The sequence below is a fragment of the Carassius carassius genome, chromosome 37 (genome assembly GCF_963082965.1).
Source record: "Carassius carassius chromosome 37, fCarCar2.1, whole genome shotgun sequence".
NCBI classification, from domain to species: Eukaryota; Metazoa; Chordata; class Actinopteri; order Cypriniformes; family Cyprinidae; genus Carassius; species Carassius carassius.
The window spans coordinates 19,702,771-19,723,653 of NC_081791.1; the positions used below are offsets into that span (position 1 = coordinate 19,702,771).

Genomic DNA, 20,883 nt, shown 5'->3' on the forward strand with positions numbered 1-20,883 from the left:
TCTTTCGACATTTCAAAGGGGAAGGATACAATAATACATTTACCTACATGCCAACAGTGAAGTGTTCTGAAAGTTTGGAACTCAAATTATGCATTTTCACAATCACTAACAAAGTGATACTCTTGTTATATACCACAATATGTGAATTAGAAAATTTAATCAAGGACTCTCCTTATAGAATTCGAGAACAAAGTGTTAGAATATCAGTGCAATATTACACAAAGTGATGAAAAAAACATGGACACAGAGATGTTGTGGTAAAAAAAAAAACTGTGATTTCCTTATATCACTGCAAGTTCCTCATAAACAGCATTCGATTGTGTGAGAGCACTGTGCAATCTGAAAATGGTTTTGATTTGAACAAGGGCATTTGAGGATACAGACAGAGCCTGTAACGTGCATTAAGCTCATCTTCTCGTTTCTGAGCACTACTGGGCTCAGTACTGCATTTGAGAAGTCTCAGCATGCCGTCCACGCAGTTTTCATGTCGCCTGGTGAAAGAGAATGAAAACAGGAAGGCCGAGAACAATACTGAGCTCAAGCACTGCAGCCAGAGAATACCAGGCTCTCTACAAAACATGAGGTCATCTGTTATGACTGTATAGAGGCCCATGCCATTTTCAGAGACCTACCACAATGAAGGAAACGATGGTTTGAATAGGGGTGGATGGTATGCCTCTATATACACAGTGCTACAAGAAGTATAATTATCACTAGTCTATACTGTTGTAATTTCTACATATAATTATGAAATAAAAAATATATAATAATAATATATTAACTATTTAATTAAAAACAGATTTCCTTTGGTCTCATAATGTTTGTTTATGTTCCATCAACGCAGACATGGAGAAGGTGCTCAGAAGAGGATTGAATGATTATCATCATCCAGCACTGGAGAGTACGAGTACGAGACAGATAAGAAAGGGAGTAGAGCTGAAACAACGAATCGATTTAATCTATTAAAATCGATTATTAAAATAGTTGTCAACTAATTTAGTCATCGATTCGTTGCTAAATAACTTTTATTTGCCGTAAGCGGCTCATTTCGTGCATATTTCAAATCTGCGGTGACCAAAGTGTGGCAGGAATGAGCCACCGGAGGTTTTACTCAGCCAGTACAACAGGAGAAGTAGCGAATAGCCAATAGCTGGCCTTGTTTTATGTCACGTGCTTCCCGAACAGCGTCTCTGCAGCCATAGACATCATATGATGTCTATGTCTGCAGCATTCAGCGTGATGTGGGAGTACTTTACATTGAGCCTTTAAAAAAGAAGAGTAACCTGTAAACTCTGCACTACTGCACTGTTTAAGGGGACACATATCGCGTCTTTTGCGCGCTCAAGTTCGTTATTTCCAACACCGCACCGCATCGAGTTAAAAACATTTAAACTTTTCAGAATGCCGCAACCGCACCGCGGGTCATGTGACAAGAACTAACCAATCAGCTTCATCCTTTCCCATAACGACGTTAAAAGCTCAGTCAAGATGAAAGGAACAGCTGATCATAGTTGTATATGGATTTCCATTTTGAAATAAATTTAGTAGCAGAGCTACTGCAAGCGATTTTTTGAGCTGCAAATCCATTTATCCTTTGCTGAAATTCCCGCGTCTTCAAGGAGAGAGCACGTCATGGTTGCTTAGCAAAGGCAGACGCCTCAGGGGCGCTTCTGCGCGAGCGCTTTGGAAAGAAGGAGAAAGCGGTGCGCCTAGAGTTTTCCACGCGTTTTTAGGCGCGATTTGTGAACGGCCCCTAAGACTTTCATTTGTGCAGATTCTCCAGTACAATGTTTGCAAATGTTTAGTCGTAAAAGCTGATAACATTGCTTTTTAACAGTTAACATTTAAAGCTTTACAAACATGTTCTGTGATCAGTTTGTCGTTTACCAGTTCAAAATTCCGTCGTGCAGCCTAATTATGACTGAATGAGAGAGGTAAATGTAGATATTTGAAATGCACTTTTTTTCTAAGTATTATTCACTGCTCTTTTTCACACAGCAGGTTTTTTGTGTGTGTCCTATTTTTTTTTCTGGACAACCTTCTGATGGATTTTACTTTAAATTGTGAGTTCCATTCAGGTTTCATGCCATTGGCACTTTTTTTGAAGGATTGTTTACAATTTCACAGCAAAAGCTATAAAGCTTTTTCCCAGTAAATAATAAAATACAATGCACTGCAATTTTATTCTGTTTTATCCTTATTAGGGCTGGGATAAACGATTATTTTTTAAACGATTAATCTAGCGATTATTTTTTTTCGATGCATCGATTAATCTAGCGATTAATTTTTCAACCCGATTTGATTTCGATTATCTCGCCATTAATTGACTACTAACAATTTATACATGTTGATTTACATATCTGAATGAAAAAAACATAAATTCCTTAACATTGCAATATGTTTATTGCTCTTGAAATTACAAAATAAAAGACTGACTAAGAATGCATTACTTTGCACTTGTATAGAGACAGCATTCAATAAAACCTTGAAACCTTGAAAACACATAGCTTACTGAAACAAGCTTACTGAACACATAGGGCCTAGCTTACTGGAAAAATAAGTTCTTTCAGATGAAAATAACAACAACTTGATGTCTAGTATTCAATAAAAAAGGTCACCCAAAATACTTGTTTAGAGCAATTGAAAGAATACAGTATGTAAATGTAAACTTGAGGGCTTTAAGCTAATACAGAGAGTGCTTTTACGAAGAAAAAAAAATTAACAGTGGGAGCCAGCAGCCTGTCATGGAGAAAACAAATCTCTGAATGCTCCACGTGAAACTTTGGCGTTCTGCCCTTTTTCTATCGTGTCTAATGATTTTGGTTAATATGCACAAGGAAGGGAGAGAGCAAGAAGCGCTCGTGTAGTTTGAAGACTGTGAGTGCGCGAGCGCGCGTGAAACTTTGGTGTTTCGCCCTTTTTCTATCTTGTTTAATGATTTTTATTAATATGCACAAGGGAGGGAGAGAGCAAGAAGCGCTCGTGTTGTTTGAAGACTGTGAGTGCGCGCGCAGCCGGGGCTCTCTCTCGTACGCGCCCTGTCACTGTCACTCACCGTCAAATAAGGCTTTGACAGCCGCCAAAAAAAAGATCAATGCAGAAAAACCCCTGGATTGGTTATATAACGTTGGACAGAATGTTGATCCGGCCATCGCGTATATTCAGCGCACATAAGGTAAACGTTTTGCAAACGTTTTTTAGAGAAATAAAAACAGGTCGACGAATCGATGCGCATATTTTGCGTCGACGTATTTTTTGCGTCGACGTCATCGATGACCTCGACGCGTTGTCCCAGCCCTAATCCTTATTCTTCGTGAAAATATGTTCTGAAAGATTCCTTAATAAGCTTCGTTCAGGATGTTAAACTACTTTAGGAGCTCTAAGGACTGCCATGGTGAAAACATTATTTGAAATCTCCTTGTGAAATTTGCTAGAGTATGGGTCAGTGTTCTGATTGCAGAAGAGTTGGACAAAGGATTACTAACACAATAAAACAACTCCAGGTATATTTTTGATGAGGATATGACAGTGCAAAATGTTTAAAATCTCTTAAATCTATGCTGAATGATAAAGACCATTTATTAATAATTTACTTGGGGAAAAAATGGAAAAAACTAAAATATAAGTACATAAACCGATTAATCTATTAATCGTAAAAATAATCGACAGATTAATCGATTATCAAAATAATCGTTAGTTGCAGCCCTAAAAGGGAGAAATTACTAGAAAAGTGAAGCTCTGTCCAGCTGCCAACAAGATGTGCAGAGTGCCCTGTCTATTTCTGAAGCAGCAGAAGACAGGTGCTGCCTCACATACTGACAGCTCCTCAACGAAAGGAAGGAATGGGCAGATTTCTGATCTTAGAGCGTCACACTACATTCTGCAAAACAGCATGGGACACGTGCTGTGTACATACAAACACACACTTATAAATGTGGACTATGAACTATTTCTGTGATTTTCAAACTTATTCTGATCCTTGAAACAGAGCCAAGTATTTGTCAGCACTGTACATACAGTGTGACAATAACGTGCTTGCAAGCATACACAAACATACTGTACACAGGAGAAAACAGCATCAGGTTCAGAGCAGCATATTATTAGTCAGTGTGTGAGAGTGTGAGTGAGTGTATGACACCTCTTCAGTTTCACTCAGGCCCGCAGACATGTTCCACTCCTTCTAAATCACCACACACACCAGTGGAAACGGGAAAGTCCAGGAAGCTGAACTAATCTTACAGATCACCAGCTAAACATAGGCCAATGAATAAAGACTGCAGGTATTCTTGAATGGCCCAACAATTGTTAGGCATATATAAAATTATGAAATAATCTAAATACAAAAAAATTAACACGTATAAAAATTTATAAATGTGTTGTTCTCATTACTATTACTAGCATTAATTAAAATTAATTCCTGTCAGTATTACTTAGAGATGATTTATAAAAAAGAGATGCAATAACTAAGCTGTGAGAAGGCATTATTATGAATCGTTTTAACCACTAACATTGTACATAAGGCCCTATGATATTATGGAATTTCAAAACATAAATTCCACTCATAGCACAATAATTTTCAATATTTAGTCCAAGACAGCACAACAAGGGAAGACAGAAAACAATTACTCCGAGCCCACAAAACTTGTGTTTATTAGGCCTTGGATAGGCTCGTTTCTTTGTGTCTCCACCAACACCATAATGACTTGGGCCTAGTATGAACAGAGAGATCATTAAACTCCTCCAACCACAGGCCCAAGACCTACAGAACAATAAAGAGAACATTTAAAGCGCTGTTCACCATCCTGCCCACTATAAACAGCCTCAGAGTTTGGACGACAACACTGTTAGATGCAGTGGTTTTTGGTCTGTGGGATTCAATGGACTGAAATGGGCAACGGGTTTGAGTCAGCATTCTACACAGCATGAGTTACTGCATCCAAAAAACTGTTCTGACAGACGCCTAATCCTAGATGACTAATAACACCAATCTAAATTCGAAGAAACAGAGGAAGTGATTGATTGAACCCATATCTTTGTCTACACGCTCATGCGTTTGTGTATAATAGAGGTTAGCTGAAGGGCATTAGCATGGCATGTGATACCGCAGTTTTCAATGTAGGCCTCCAACTCCAGACTACAGGTACACAGACTCAATGTTTTTCTTCTAAATTCTGCTTTTCATTGCCATGAATAATACAGAAAGAATAAAAGTAGTGGCCATGACTAGCCGTGCCTGGACTACAAAGCTCTATCTGCTCCCACTCTCACATTCAGTTCACGGTTCACTTGGGACAGAAACCAGCACTGGGGGGTAGTGAGAAATAGCTGAGAGAACGGGTAAAGCATAAGTAACAATGAAAACATATTAGACAACTTTGACCCCTTTAAACCCCTAGGACCTAAAATATACTAGAATTACCCCCTGAGATTTTAAGTTAATATAATAAAAATTAACAACACATTTGCATGTTCATGGCGAATGGCAATATGGCATGCAAATGTACAAATAAGCATTTTATAAAGCATTTTTTTACATTTTAAATTTAAATATGAGTTTATCCAATTTGATCTAATTTTATTCAAAAAGTCACATTACACAAGTAAAAAAAAAAAAAAGTATTAGTAAAAAGTAGTCATTTTACATCATAGGTAGATTTATTCTAAGCGTAAGATGATAGAACAGCTTGCCCTTATCATCCACAAGGAGGAGGTGCAAACATGACTCTCAGTCATGTGATGTGGATAGAGAACTGTTTTTGTGTCCTAATTTCTTCCTCTTTGCAGCTGTCTGTGCATCCATATCTTTATAGCAGGAGAAAGTTCCAAGCACAAGGCTCTCTCACGCTCTTCTGCATGTGACTGAAGCTGTTGCCAGTCTCACCGCTGGATCTCTCACCCACCCCCCGGCTCATCTCATCCCTGCTCCACTACACTATAGGTAATTACAGACCAGAATGACATGGAAAACAGCCGACTTCCTGTACAAGCAAATCTCCCCAGTGTTATTAGATTATATCTGGATGACAAGATCACTGCATTTACATAGAAATTCATCTGTGAATTGTGAAATCTTAACAGTTTTTTTATTAACAGTCTCTGCTAAAATACCATTGATGCTAATGCAACCTTCATGGTAAAGACAATCCCAGAATACACAGGGTAGGGAAATTGTTATAAATAAACTTGCCTTCGCTGAAACAACTGATATAAAATAGTTAGGTAATCTAAAAGTGGCATTTTACTCAATATTTGTGTGTGTGTGTGCTGTGTAAGTATTTCAGCAGTAGAAGTAACATGTTAATGTCAAAATCTTTACCTATCTATGACCCTATGATTTCCTCAGACAGAATTGCAGAATCCAGTCATAAAATTTAATTTGCCAATATTTGGAAAAATAAATCAAAAGTAGGTCTGTAATCTTGAATTAAACAATGATATGGACTAGTGTCTGTGAATATTAAACTGCAAATATGAATACTGCATGTTCTGCGTGTCTGTCTGAATGTGTAAATGGGTGGCTCAAACGCGCAGTTTCAGCCTTTGCCACCTCAATATATGATGAACAAAGTCACAGGACCTGCCCTGGGAGTCGCTTCATTGGGCATTTGACCTTTTCTTTTGAGAAAAATATATCAAATACAAACAGAAGCGTAAAATGTCTTTACGGTCACTTGTCAAACTAAAAGTCTTAGTTTAACTTGAAGAAATTGTGACTGAAATATGTTACTTAATGACTGTACTAGTACTAAAAATTATTTTTACAACACATCTTCATAGGCACTAGGTTAGCCAATCATAACAGTGTCCGATTACTGACAAGCCTTAAAGGATGTTTCTGAGAGAGTTTGTGAAAAAATAAAACTGATTTCATAGGGCCCTACAAATCATTTGCAAGTCAATTTACTTTATAAATACAAGAGCTTAGAAGAACCAATAAACCTGTGATGACAGTTATGTGAGTGTTTCAAATGTTATAAATGTGAGGCACTCACATTTCAGACATCCATGCTGCTGTGGTCTTAAAGTGTTTATGAGCCTGTTAGTTTCTACAGCTGGTCAGAAAGTCCCAGCTTATGCAATCACAAACATTTGCTTCTCAAAAAACCTAAAATGTGAAAATGAAAATGTGGTGGAACAAACATTACAAAATCAGATCACAGTACATCAGTAGAAAACTTGAGGGTATATCACAGGACCTACACTCTTCCACATTAATCCTAATTCAAACACCCAGCATATTTTTGACTAGGGATGGGCATTTTGGGAAATTTCTCATTTCGATCATCGATAGGTTTAAAAAACGATTAATCGATAAATGGGGGATGGGGCTTGTGGGGGGGGGCTTGTTTGGGGGGTTATGGCCATAATGTATATAATGAAAAAATCTGAAGATTGTTATGAAAATGAAAAAAAAAAAAAAAAAAAATCTGACATCAAAATCTGTCTATGAAAACATGAACACATGATTAGGACAGGTTAGATTATGATTATGATCAAGCAATGTTATTAATAAAGGAGCAAGAAATATCTGCCTGAGGTGAAGAGTATACCAATAAACGGAAGCTAATTCTATGACACATCCTATGATAAAACAGATAACTGAGATACATATCAGACGTAACATTAGAACTTGTATCAGCACAATAGGATGCTAAGTTATGCGTTAGACAGAGAGAGAGAGAGAGAGACAGCGTGCTGAAAGATGAGCAAGGACAGATTTAACTATAGATTCCTATAAAGTTCTCATTATAAATGTATGGCAGATTTGTGCTATATTTTCATCTACGTTATTAAATGTAATAGTTGTAATTAAGTTTTATTTTTAAGTTAAGTTTTATTTTCCATAAACCACCTGCGCGTTTTCGAAGCCATATATGAATTGAATTATGCCCACAAATATGACAAAAAAGCTCGGCTGCATTATTATAACATCAGTAATAAAATAATTACAATAATAATAGAAAAATAAAACATTTAAGAGCAATATCATTATCGGGCATTGCTTATAGGAGCATGAAACGAATCACTGATATGCAGTGATTTCAGCATAGTTGTTCATGTTAATTAATCAGACGTAGACTAGCTCTTGCAACTTTTATCTGAAAAGAATTAACCGATGCAGATATGAACTTGACCGAAAGTGTAACTCTGATTGCGCTTTACAAACACGAAAGTACAATAAATTCACATTAGTGTCACTATCGTTATTTTTTTTATGTATTCCAATATTTAATTAATATTTTGTATTCAATTTTCACTTTCTGATCAACCAAAATATTATTTAAATATTATTTAACAGCATGGAAATCACTGATTATTGCTAAATAATTGAATAAAATGTAAAATATATTTAAGATAAAAACTGTGACAAACAAATAATTTTGATTTTCGTCATCTCTACGAATATGTTTAATGTAATTAGGCTACAAATATATCCAATGCATTTTTATTTTATAAAGACCATTTCATTATTTGTCTGTGATTTAAAAATTAACACACAAAGATACTTTTTCTTTTTTTGCTACTTTATTCAACTGAATTGTTTTTTAACAAAACATTGTCTTCCAGTATAACTTTAGCAGCATATTTTGATCCAGCGGTGAAACTTAGTTTTTAAAAGATAAAGAAAAAAAGTTCACCAAAGTTTAACAAAACAACTATTATAAGGTATAAAACAGAGACCAAATAGCCTAGATATTTTAACTATGCCTAAAACTCAAAACTAAAATAATAATATTATTAAAAAAAAATGGATATTATATTTACCACGACCAGTGAAACATTCAAATGTCTATTCAAAAAGATAAGTCGGTCTACGTGCTCAGATGAGAGCCGAGTGCGCAGCCTGTTCACATTTAGTGGAATAAATTCACTCCGCTGGAACAGATGTTGCAGGAACAGCCAGGTACCACTGGACAAGTATGCTTAGCTTTGTAAACTGATTCACATTTACCTTCCACCACAGTTAAGGAAAACTTTAAACCTTCTCTGTCCCTGAAACTAATGGGCAGCAATTCTTTCACCACCATTTCAGCGAATAGCTTTGTCGTCTTCTCGGTTCTGCCTGCGTTGCATTTAGGTCTTACGGCAAGTGATTCAATGTTCTTCTATGTTGCCGCACTGTTATCGCCAGATATTTTATGTACAAATTTTAGATGATAGCACATTGTATTTGTTGTAGATTTGTGTGACAGCTTGGCGCTGCACAGCTTACCCTGAACTGTATTTTCATCATTCTTCTCAAAGGGAAGCCAGCCATCACTACGTGACTTTGAGGCCATGATTATCGGTCTTCTTACGTCTTTTGAGTCATCAAGTGGGAAGCTAACCAATCAGAGCTGCTGCCATAACCAATAAAAAAAATTTAAATAAAAAAGTTCGATCATCGTTTATGTGATCGATCATCGTTGTCGCGGTCGAGTACTTGAGTACTCGATCACTGTTGCACATCCCTATTTTTGACCCCATGAATACAAAGATTACTTCAACAATAATCATTGTATACATGAGGTCAAAAATGGGGACAAAGGAAAAGCCATAAATGTATTTAGAAGTATTGTGACTTTCCTGAAAAAAAATATTTCATTCTCTAAAATATACTTTGTGTGCTACATTTGGGATTACTTCATCATTAGCTTAGCTACATGCTAACATTAGAAGCAACTTAGCTTTAGCTGTCTTGTCTTTCAAATCAAAAACATTTGTTCTCAGTTTTTTTTTTTTTTTTTTTATTCTCAGGTGTTCACTATTAATTCTTCATATACAGACAGCTGCCCTGATAAGAAGCAGACAGCAAGAAACCTCACTATGTCTTGAGATACAGCCAGTATTTAAGAGTTACAGATGGTGAATGATAAAGAAGACAAATGTAATAAGACATCAGTCAGCTACTTGACGGCTGGTAAAAGACTGCGGTGTACCAGTGATGGTTTGCAACAGCTGTTCTACATCTAACCTTTTCTCCGTTGCAAGCATCAGTGTGAGGTACCAAAAACAGAAGCTAAATGGGAAACAGCTGACAAGAAGGGCAGAAATGAGACCATACAAAAAGAGCAGAACTGTCAAGTAAAAAGATAAGAAAACCTGAAGCCACATTCCTGGATGAAACCACTTAATCATTACAAAAAAAACAATCATGACATAATAGATTACCATAAATAAAACATTTTAAATATTAATATGTTTACAACAATACTCCAGCCAATGTATATAATTAGACAGAACTATAGAGACCAAATAATAATATCTATTATTATTATTATTATTATAATTATAATTAGTACTAGTAGTAGTAGTAGTAGTTTGTTGTTTTTTTATTGTAAAAGTACATTTTCATTTTTTACTTTTAATGGAAAAATAATTGTACATTATTCCAATATAAAAATAGAAAGCTAAATGCTATGCATTCACAATATATGTTGAAGCCTTTTTATACATTCACGTGGCTATGATGCTTTGCACGTTTTTCACATTTCCACCACACAGATACACCAGACTGGAAATATAAAAGGATTATATGAAATCATGACTATTAGAAGGGTTGAGGGGGCAATTATGTAATAATGGCGACAGGCCTACCTTACATAGTTACACATTCATTAGCAGCACTATACTGTACTTGGATTATATAACTCCATAAGTAGATCCACACATAAATCAAGGTCTCTAGAACTATAGACATGCAAACTTTAAAAAGAGCAGCTAGAAATGTGCTATAAGCAAAAAGCTACATGCAAAGACACAAAAAAGAATGGCAGAAGAAATCAGAAATGTCTGGAAAGCCGATCAATGAATATTTTATGACAATATCTTAAAATAAAATGAAAGTAGATCTCGAATAGAAAATTTCATTAGAATCACTCCGTTTCTTTATCTACCAAATTTAGTGGCAGGTGTAGTTGCAAGCTGCATGGTGCATGGAGAAGTGACATTTTGAGTTGACACCCCATGCACCTGCAAGGGTCACTGGGATTAACGGAGCAGTGAGGTGACCTAAGGCACACTCACAGGATTACATCTGTAATCAGGTCAATCGTTTCTGTCTGCACTTAAAGCCCAATGGCAAGATGACCTTCCCAGAGTTAGAAGAACCACAGCAATCTATGAATTCCTCTCACTCTTCTCTCTCTCTCTCTCTCAATCGATCAAAGCTCTTCTGTCTCTCAATTTCAGAGTGCAAAGCTTTTACAGACAACTCTTCCCCTCCCATGTCTGCACTGACGGTCCCAAAGGGTCTGTTGTCAGGATGACTCCATCTACATGCACAGCAGAGCTGAAATGGTCTAAAATAATAGGCCAGAGTAGCATTAGCTACCATTTCTTTATACTAACAGCAATTCCATATGTAGTTTAAAGCTGTTGTGAAGGTCTTCTATTTGGTTGTTAGACCACTGTGGTTTCTAATTGGTCAAATGATCCCATCCTGCAGCCTCTATGATATTCTAGTGTCTAGTTTTAGCTTGGGCCCCATTTCACTGTTGGCCTGTCTGATTTATTTGCTCGTTTTATCATCAGCCGGGGAAATCCCAAGCTTTAAAAAGCATCAGCACACCTCTCTTCAACAAGATGGTTGAGCTGCTCTGTCATATGGTTTGAGATGTTAAGAGTGGGTTGTATGAACAAAATCGTACGTATTTTTATAATACTTTTATAATCACAGTAACAGTATCATAATAGTAAATTTTGGTACCAATTCAACCCAAAAATTATTTATATTGAATGATTCTGAGTCTACTCTAAGAGAGATTCTTTTAACTCAAAACAGTAAAACAATTACATATTTTTTACATTAAAAAAACATAATAATTTAGAGGTAAAAGTCTATTTTCTGTCTTGTTTTTAACCCCGCTCATTGGAATGATCTGTTTGAATAGGCGTGGCGGACTGTAGACTCGGACGTAAACGCCCACTGCTATGATTAGCTAATAGTTGAGTATGTTTGACAGCCTATGTCCTTCATAAACGGACGCTGCAGTGATTTAGGGCAAAAAAACGCATAATCATTTGTCTTATTTGGATATTCAGAGGCTCCGTAGTGTACATGATTACATCATCACATTTTGACAAAACTGACTCGTCAGAACAAACCAATGCATTTTGTTCCTCTGAGCGAAACAGGAACGATTGTTGATGCTTTGTCCCATCACCGTGCCCAGATTAGTTCAAACGGTCCAATATTCAAGCAATAAACATAGGTTATGACCTTTTGAACCACCAATTAGGATTTTCATAGGAAATTTGAACAAATGCAAAGTGAAAGTAAAGTCTGTGGTGCATGCATGCATGAACAAAATAACACATTTGCATGAGAGAACTCTCTGAAAAACTAAACCAAAAATCAATCATTTATATTATGTTTATTGTGTAAATAAGATAAAGTAAGATAATTTGCACTATTTTTTTTGTTGCACTTTTTCTGTATTTTTGTTGCAGAAGACAATTTGTGCAATCGTTTTCACTAAATAGCTACATGGTTTTTGTTTGTTGTTGAAACTCAGATTGAAAATATATTTCTCTGAAAAAAAAAAGTCACTTTTTTATTGTTTTGTTATTTTATAACACTGATTGCTTTTTCTTTATTCCCTAGATGTTTTTGGACACATCTATATTATTAGCAAACTAAATAGACCTGTTTTTCACTGAAAAGCGCTTATAACAATATTGTAATAAATGGCTATAACTTGCTTAGGTAATGTTGTATATAGACAAAACTTTATTTTGAAGTGTAAAACACCTAGATAAAACTTTCTAAAGAAAAAAAATCCCAATGTCAGGAGTTTCTGTTTGAGTACACACTAAGAAACACCTAAATGATAGTTTTCACACTCATAGGAACATCCACATGGGAGACAAAACGAAGCTCTGCTCCACTGACCGCCAGTTATTTTTACGCAGTTTGCATTAAAAAGTAATGAAATTCACTATACACCTTATTATGTATATTTTGTACAGGCAACCATATGAACCCAGAATATAAACACAATGTGCAAAGTTTCACGTTAAATGTTTTCCCATAGAAAACCATTATAAGGAAAACACTGAACCATTAAGCAGATTGCGTTTATATTCCGGCCTCATCTGCTTGCAAATGTAAACTATGCATCATTAATATAGTGATTACTGAATTTGATCTTTTATTATTACTGTTTTAAATATATTAAGGCACTTTAAGTGCCTTTAAAATGTTTGTCGCACTGTTTAATGATTGAAATATTGCTGCGGGTGCTTAATATGGACTGCAAATGGCCAAAACTTGTATTTTGTTCACATAGCTTTGTTTTATTCTTTTGAGAGGTGATCTAAATATTTGCAGCTGTGAAACAGATGGAAAATTGATAGTTTTGTGCTGCAGAGTCTTTTGAGCCGGTCACTTGACTGAAAGCTATCAATTGTTGCTTGAGTTTTTCTTAAAATTCTGGAAATTCATTAATTCTTAGAGAAACCAAAAAGGAGTTAAAATTTCTTTTGCAATAATTAAAGGCATCCTCCATATAAAAATGAAAATCCTGCCATCATTTACTCAGCCTCATATTGTTCCACACCGGTAAGAATTTCATCTGTGGAACAGGAAAGAAAATATTTTCAAGAACGGTGGGAACAAAACAACATTAAATGGGTCATATAATACAATTTCAAGTTTTCCTTTCTCTTTGGAGTGTTACAAGCTGTTCGTGCATAGATGCGATCCCTGAAGTTGCAAAGACTAAATTCACAAACCCAAAGAGATATTCTTTATAAAAGTTCCACTCATCCACGCCTTCCTAAAAGCATCTTCAGTAGGAAGAAGAAAAACAAAGAGTTCAGGTGTTCATCTTAAACACTGCAGTCTAAGCAGTTGACATCACCTTGATTACCACGACCCAGAGCAAATGAAACACTTCTGGGACCAAACATTAAGGTCATGTACTTGTCATGAGCATCCCTGACAGCTCAACATTGTAATAAGACAACATCCCCAGCATACCATCTGCAGTAGTGTCCTAATGAAGGTGGTGGGCTGAATGCCAACCTCACACTCCGGTTTCAGTACGCAGTCTGCGCATGTGTGCCAGAGGGCTGTGTGACTGCAGTTTCTGAGCTCTACTTCCTGTGAAACCCCCTGTGTGCTCTGGCTTTCTCTCAGATAACCTTGTATGCCCTACGTTCCCTTTGTTTATCACTGGTTTTAGGCCAGCTATTGATAAATAATGAGTATGTAAATGAAGATGTGTTTGGTATGACAAAAGCATCGCTCTCACAGACTAACCATTCAGGGGGAGATAATACCACTATTAAAAAAATGAATGTGTTAAGGCTCTGGAACTTAGCAGAGTTTTGGTTTTTGACTGCCCCAAAAACCAACTAACACACCACACTATTAAAACTTTCAGCTAAACACGATTTGAAAAGAATGTCCAATGCCTCATCTTTCATAAGATTTTCTAGCTTCAGAATGTTGCAACTGGGTATAAAATATTGATTTTCCAATTAATCAAAATCTTTGTTTGAGCATTTTTTTTAATTCATTCTTCAAAACCAAAATTGATCTTTTACTCTATGTCGGGGTTTACTGTACAGTAGCAAATAAATGAATCATGAACTAGTTTATTTATATGATTAAAAACAAACATATCAGGCAAATAGCGTAGTCTGATTAAAAAATGTAGTGAATAAAAAAAAACTGGTGTAATCTGATTGTTACAAATAGGTGTGTGCTAAACGAAAGACTAAAGAGCTTGAGGAGGATGGTGATCAAAATGAGGAGTTTACTAGAAAACGAAGGAGAATAAAAGACAATATACTATATTACATTAACTTCACAATACAATAAATAACAGCATTGACATAGACATTCACACTAGGTTAAGTTACATTCAGATGCACATTCTCATTCAATCATGGACGAGGGAGAACTGAACAGACCGGGTATTTAAACACACAGAAGGTAATGAGGGAACTGCACAGCTGCAGTTCAACTGTACATTTTATAATGTACACTACTGTTTAAAAGTCTGGAATCAGTAAGATTTATTAAAAGAAATTAATACTTTTATTCGGTAATGAAACGTCAAATTGATCAAATATACAAATGCTCTTCTTTAAAACTTTAGATAATAATAATAATAATGGTTTCTTGAACACCAAATCAGCATATAGAATGATTTCTAAAGGATCATTTGTCACTTTAAAGACTTTAGTAATGATGCTGAAAAACAAAAACAAAAAAAACTAAATTTTCAAATATATTAAATTCAAATTGTAATGATATTTCACAGTATTACTGTTTTTACTAGATATTATCTTACCGATATCGGAATCGGCCGATAATGGCTTAAAATGCAAGTATCGGCATTGGCCCAATTTGAAAAATTATGCAGATATGTTTTGCAACTAAGAGGTCATTCTTGAAATAACTTTCACTGTTTTGGATTGCTGCATTTAATTTGAGAATGCACATGCAAGATGATGCCTTCGGTGTGTGACTGTCAACAGTCACTACTTCCTGCAGTAGCAGCAGTGGCCGGTCTCCCCCGGGTGCTAATGTTAGTCCAGTAAGGCATTCTACTTACATGGGGGTGCTCTTGGCCTACTTTTAACAAAATGAAAGTAAAATAAACATATCACTAAGAAACTTGTGTTTCTAAATAAAGCAGTATCAATGACATAAAATCATGAGTGTGTTTTGATTTAAAGGTCAGAAACTATAGCTTACACGTGAATCCGAAAAAAAAAAAATGACACTTGTGGATTAAATAATTTTATATATGCAGATTTATTTTATTTTTTTAAATGAATTATGAGCTTTTTTTTTAATTAACCTAAATATTTATATATTTATAATTTCTGCAAAAGTGAGAGTTGAGCCCCTTTCACACTGAGATTCCAGATTATGCACGGGTAATGTGTCCCGGCAATTGTTCCAGGATCATTAGATTTTGGTTAATCCACACTGCCAGTGATTTCCCAGAATCTGTGTGTTCACACACATCCCGTAAAGATCCCATAAACACATGTGACATTACAATGTGACGTGTTCTGTTTCACTTAAGCTAACGAATGATCTCAGCTTCTGCGTGGATAATGAAGAGCTAACTGATCTCTGCTTCATTACAGTTTGCAAATATTTTTTCGTTGCAAACGTCGATCTACCTTCAAAACACCTGGTAAAAGAGTCGCACGATAACATGCGTCATCATCACTACGACAAACCCTTTATTACATTGGTTCTGGCTTCTGTTCACGCAGAGCTTGTTCCGGGAATGAACCCGGCAATGTTATTAAGTCTCATACCCAGAATCAATCTTGGGATGTGTTTGCCTTCACACAGAAGGCACTCCAGCAATTTTCCGGGACCAACTTGCAGTTTGAAAGGGGCTTTGGTGTTGTTTCCAAACAGAAGAAAATATATCGGTATTGACATCGGCTATCAGTCAAAATGAGTTGAAAAACATCGGCATATCGGATATCTGCAAAAATTGTGCATCCCTAGTTTTTACTGCATTTTTGACCAAATGCAGCTTTGTTGAGCATAAGATACTCCTTACAAAACATTTTAAAAAATATTTCCAAATCCCAAACGTTTGAACAGCAGAGTATGTTAGAATTATCTCATCAAAATCAGAACAAAAATAAAAGCTTGTGAAATTAATCGAATCAGGAAATGTGCATTGATACCCAGCTCTAATTAAAACCAAAACAGGTTTAAAGTTTAATTAAAATCCAAACATAAGCTCCAACTCTTACATTTAATTAATATACATCTTTCCTTAGATATAAAACCCCTAGACATAAGGTTTATCACTAACAGGCTGTCATTCCAATTTAAAAGGAGACATAGGTCCAGATTCTTTCCCAATGCATCTCAAGAATTAGCACACCACTATTTTTATGCTCAATCGGCTAATGTTACCTTGTTCAGGAAAAGCTCGATGAATCACGATGACTCACTGCTTGCAAATGGACATTAACAACCCATATGCTGTCCAAAATACATCTGATACACTACGCAAAGTTAGGCCTACACTCAGGGAACCTATTTGTTTATTCCTTTATTTCCATCAAATGTGTCAAATGGTATCATCATAATGATATGTAGCCTAAACCTCTTAGGACAGAGTTTCAACTATTTTATTCAAAGGTTTCATGATTTTTTGATGTGTGGTCACATGTTCTTTTTTATTAGGCTGCAATAATGATAACACCTAAAATATGGGCGATAACATCAACTCATTTCCTTTCACTGGCTCTCTCTTACTCTTCCACTAAACTAATGCTGAGCTGAAGAACAAGAGACCTGAGCTGAAGACACACAGTATCTTCTTACTCAGCAACTCATCACACTAAAGTCCCTCAGGTAGAAATTCTCTCTCATGTTTCTAAAAGAAGGGGATTTCACACAGAGAAGCTCTTCTTTCCTTTTAGTTTCAAACAGAATATCAATTCCACTTCTATTCTTCCTTTTGGTCACTCATGGTGCAGATATCCAATAAACTACAACACTATTTCTCTCTGAGCATCTCATTTCCTTAAGCCACCTTGGCTGGAGACAGGTGACCAAATAGGAGAAGCTTGCAAATCAAACAAAGTATAAGAGTCACAGATACAAGTATATACTTACTGGTGGAGTTCCCTTGCATCTGTATTATGCATTTTGATTCTTTGCTGGTCTCTCTTGAGTTGAAGGGCCGCACTCTGACAGCCACTTTCACGGAGGCGCCAGACATGGTTGAAGCTGTTGTGATTCAAACCCACAGAATGTTCTCCTACAAAAAGAAACAGAATGTTTTTCAGTGCCACAGCTATTAGGCTAAAGGTAAAAGAACACATTTGACTGAAGTTATCCAGAAATATCTAATCTGATTCCATTGAGTAAATAAGACCTCCAAAGAGATCTGAATGCACCATAACATCATTTATGCAAAGACGCTAGAAGTTACGTGGTATTTGAGAAAATTTTCTTAAATTACAGCATGCCAAAAATAAACAAAAAAGAAAAGCATGATACAGGGTTCCCACAGCTTTCAACCAATGATATTTAACGACTTTTCAATTTGCTTGCAATTACTGGATATTACATTTGAATCATTATTTTCAATTGTTATAATTGATTAATCTTTTTTTCAATTAATTCATCTTACATTTAGGCCATATACCATCTGCAACAAACTGCATATTTTACTAAGGTTTGGCTTTTTTTTTGTAAATTTCAGGGATGGGGGGGGGGGTTCCCTCCTTGAGTTTGAGCTCTATATATTCACTATATCATACTATATGGGCCATAAAAGCCTGATGGATCAAATATGTTACAGAACAGAAAACACATATGCTATTTATTTATTTTTTGGAACACAGGTAATATTTGGGCAGGTGACTTAACATTTCAAGCGGTTTCAAAAAATATTTTTTTAGCAAAATCATGTACAATATAGAATATTATATGCTTCAAAGGGGCATTTAAAGTGTATAGTATAGCAGTCGTATAACAGAATGTTTAACAAAAGTAAAATATATATTGAGAAAAAAAATAAAGAAAGAAATGTTTTCACAGAACCAGGATATACACTTTCTCTTGTATGCAAAATGTAAGAAAAATTTTAATATCTATCATAAAAATGTCCAGAACTTCTCTGTTATATGTCAACAACCCATTTACGATATCAATTGTCTGGTGGTTATAAGCAATTCCATAAGGTTAATAAATATCCAGCACACAGACACAGATTATCAGGAATATTTGATGGTTCCTTCACGGACTCATAAACATGGCTGCTGTTCGCCTGCAGCAGCAGAGCTGGGCCTATTCACACACTCACTATGTTACACTAGTAAACACACATCTGACTAAATAACACACAACCGTCAGGACATATCAAAGCCCATGCACTGACACATAACGCCTGTCTGTTTCCTTTAAAAATGCATACATCACTTATGGGCGTGACATATGTTATTAAGTATTGGTTTTAGCGACCGGTTGTCGATTACAATGAATCGGACAATGCAGATATTATTTTTGAAGCTCAAATCTCTTGATTGTGACAGAACAATGAACAGTCCGCTATTCAATCACATGACACCTAAAACAAGATGATTTTTCAATCCTTGGCCTTCTAGTCATTCACTGAATTAAAGGCATACGCCCATGAAATTCAATCTGCTTGAGAAAACATAAGTATGTCTACTTCAGGGAGGAGAAAGAACAAACAATTATTCTTCCATCTATTTTCATAGAAGCGAATGATACGAAAACAATAAAACAACATAGCAAAACGTTTACGTTATCTAGATCGTTATCTAGATATTGACAACATATCCGGCGTTGCCATAGCTGAACTTATATCCGCTACAGAGATAGAAAACTAATCAAGACGTTTATTTAATCTAAAAATCACTGATTTAACGGTTATATTGTAATCTTATGATGCCGCCTCCTTTATTGGTCTCGCGAAACGATATCCGATTTGAGAACAAATCGTTCTTTTGAATCGGATCTCTGCAGGGAACCGGTTCTCCAAACGACTCGGTCACGAATACAATAGGTCCGTGCGGTTCTGGAATCAAAATTCACACTCTGACTGGATCAACCGAGAATCGTTTTCGTAATCAGTTATCAGCCGAAAACGATAAGTGAGATGACAGAACGAAAATGTGGAGTAAATGTCTGAGCCGGTACTGTTCAAAAGAACCGATTCGTGGAATTGTACGAACTTCCCATCACTAATTCGGAGGACTTTCTTTGCATAACCCTCCTATGGTTTTGTCATTTTAAACATTTTTTTTTAATTATCAGTAAAAAGATAATAATATTAAGTGTATAACAGCATAATTAAGTATCGCTGAAGCGGTCAGCTGCAAAAACAAGCAAAACATTTCGGTAAACATCCATTCGCATTCCCAAACGCGACTCGGGCGATATATGCCCAAACGCAAATGTACAATTATTACAATCATATTTAAGAAAAGACGGCACTTACAGCTATATATCAACACGTAGACGGCTAAAACAGCATAGAAATCCTGCACGATGCCAATTCTCCAATGACGTCTACAACCAGCAGCAAAAATCAAAAAAGACTGACGGTTAAGTTTTTAATAGTTCCTTTTTTGTTATATACACCCATTATAGCTGCGTTTCATTCCTCAGCGCCGCGCAAGATGCTTGCGTTTCTGATGTTTTTAGTTTAGGCTGATGCTAGTGTCGTTGGATGGTAGTCTCGCAGGTTTAGGTTATGGATGAATGCCTTGATTTACTGAAATGATTACGTCAACTGGCCTGTCAACAACGTGAATGACGGGCCGTCTGGCCAATAAGAATGAAGTATTGTGTGAACGATGAGTCGTGTAACCAATAAGAATGGTCTAAAAACTAACGTGGCCTAGGTAGCTGTGACGCAATACTGCAGGGTCGCTTACAATCCGCTGTGGCGTGGCATCGGACTACAAAAAGGTGAAGGGCGCCGCCTAGCAGAAACATGGATATAACAGGGCTAGCCTATAATTGAAGAATAAAAAATAAAAAACACTTTAGAATTCTAAATTGCTGCCGTATAATTAAATGAGATCGTCACAGTGTTCATTCTAAATAGGATTACACTATTAATGTTCTAAAATAGTCATGATCAGATCTCTCAAAACAATCTCTCAAAGGGCAAATAGAAGCTGCTTCAAAATATGCCACATTTAAAATGCCTTCACGCATTACAGGTGCAGCTCAGTAAATTAGAATGTCGTGGAAAAGTTAATTTCAGTAATTCAACTCAAATTGTGAAACTCGTGTATTAAATAAGTTCAATGCACACAGACTGAAGTAGTTTAAGTTTTTGGTTCTTTTAATTGTGATGATTTTGGCATACATTTAACAAAAACCCACCGATTTACGATCTCAAATTAGAATACTTCATAAGA

At 35.9% G+C, this 20,883-nt stretch overlaps 1 protein-coding gene across 1 annotated transcript in view; it reads right to left on the reverse strand.

Moving 5' to 3' along the window:
* The window catches only part of LOC132118678 (kinesin-like protein KIF1B), a 36,633-nt gene extending 16,410 nt beyond the window's left edge, over positions 1-20,223 (reverse strand). The window contains exons 1-2 of the mRNA XM_059528641.1: positions 19,953-20,223; positions 17,597-17,741 (exon numbers count right to left, since the gene is read on the reverse strand). Coding sequence (XP_059384624.1) covers positions 17,597-17,702 — 106 coding nt within the window. The 5' untranslated portion in view covers positions 17,703-17,741; positions 19,953-20,223. The remainder of the gene's footprint in view (positions 1-17,596; positions 17,742-19,952) is intronic.
* Between the last annotated feature and the right edge of the window lie 660 nt (positions 20,224-20,883).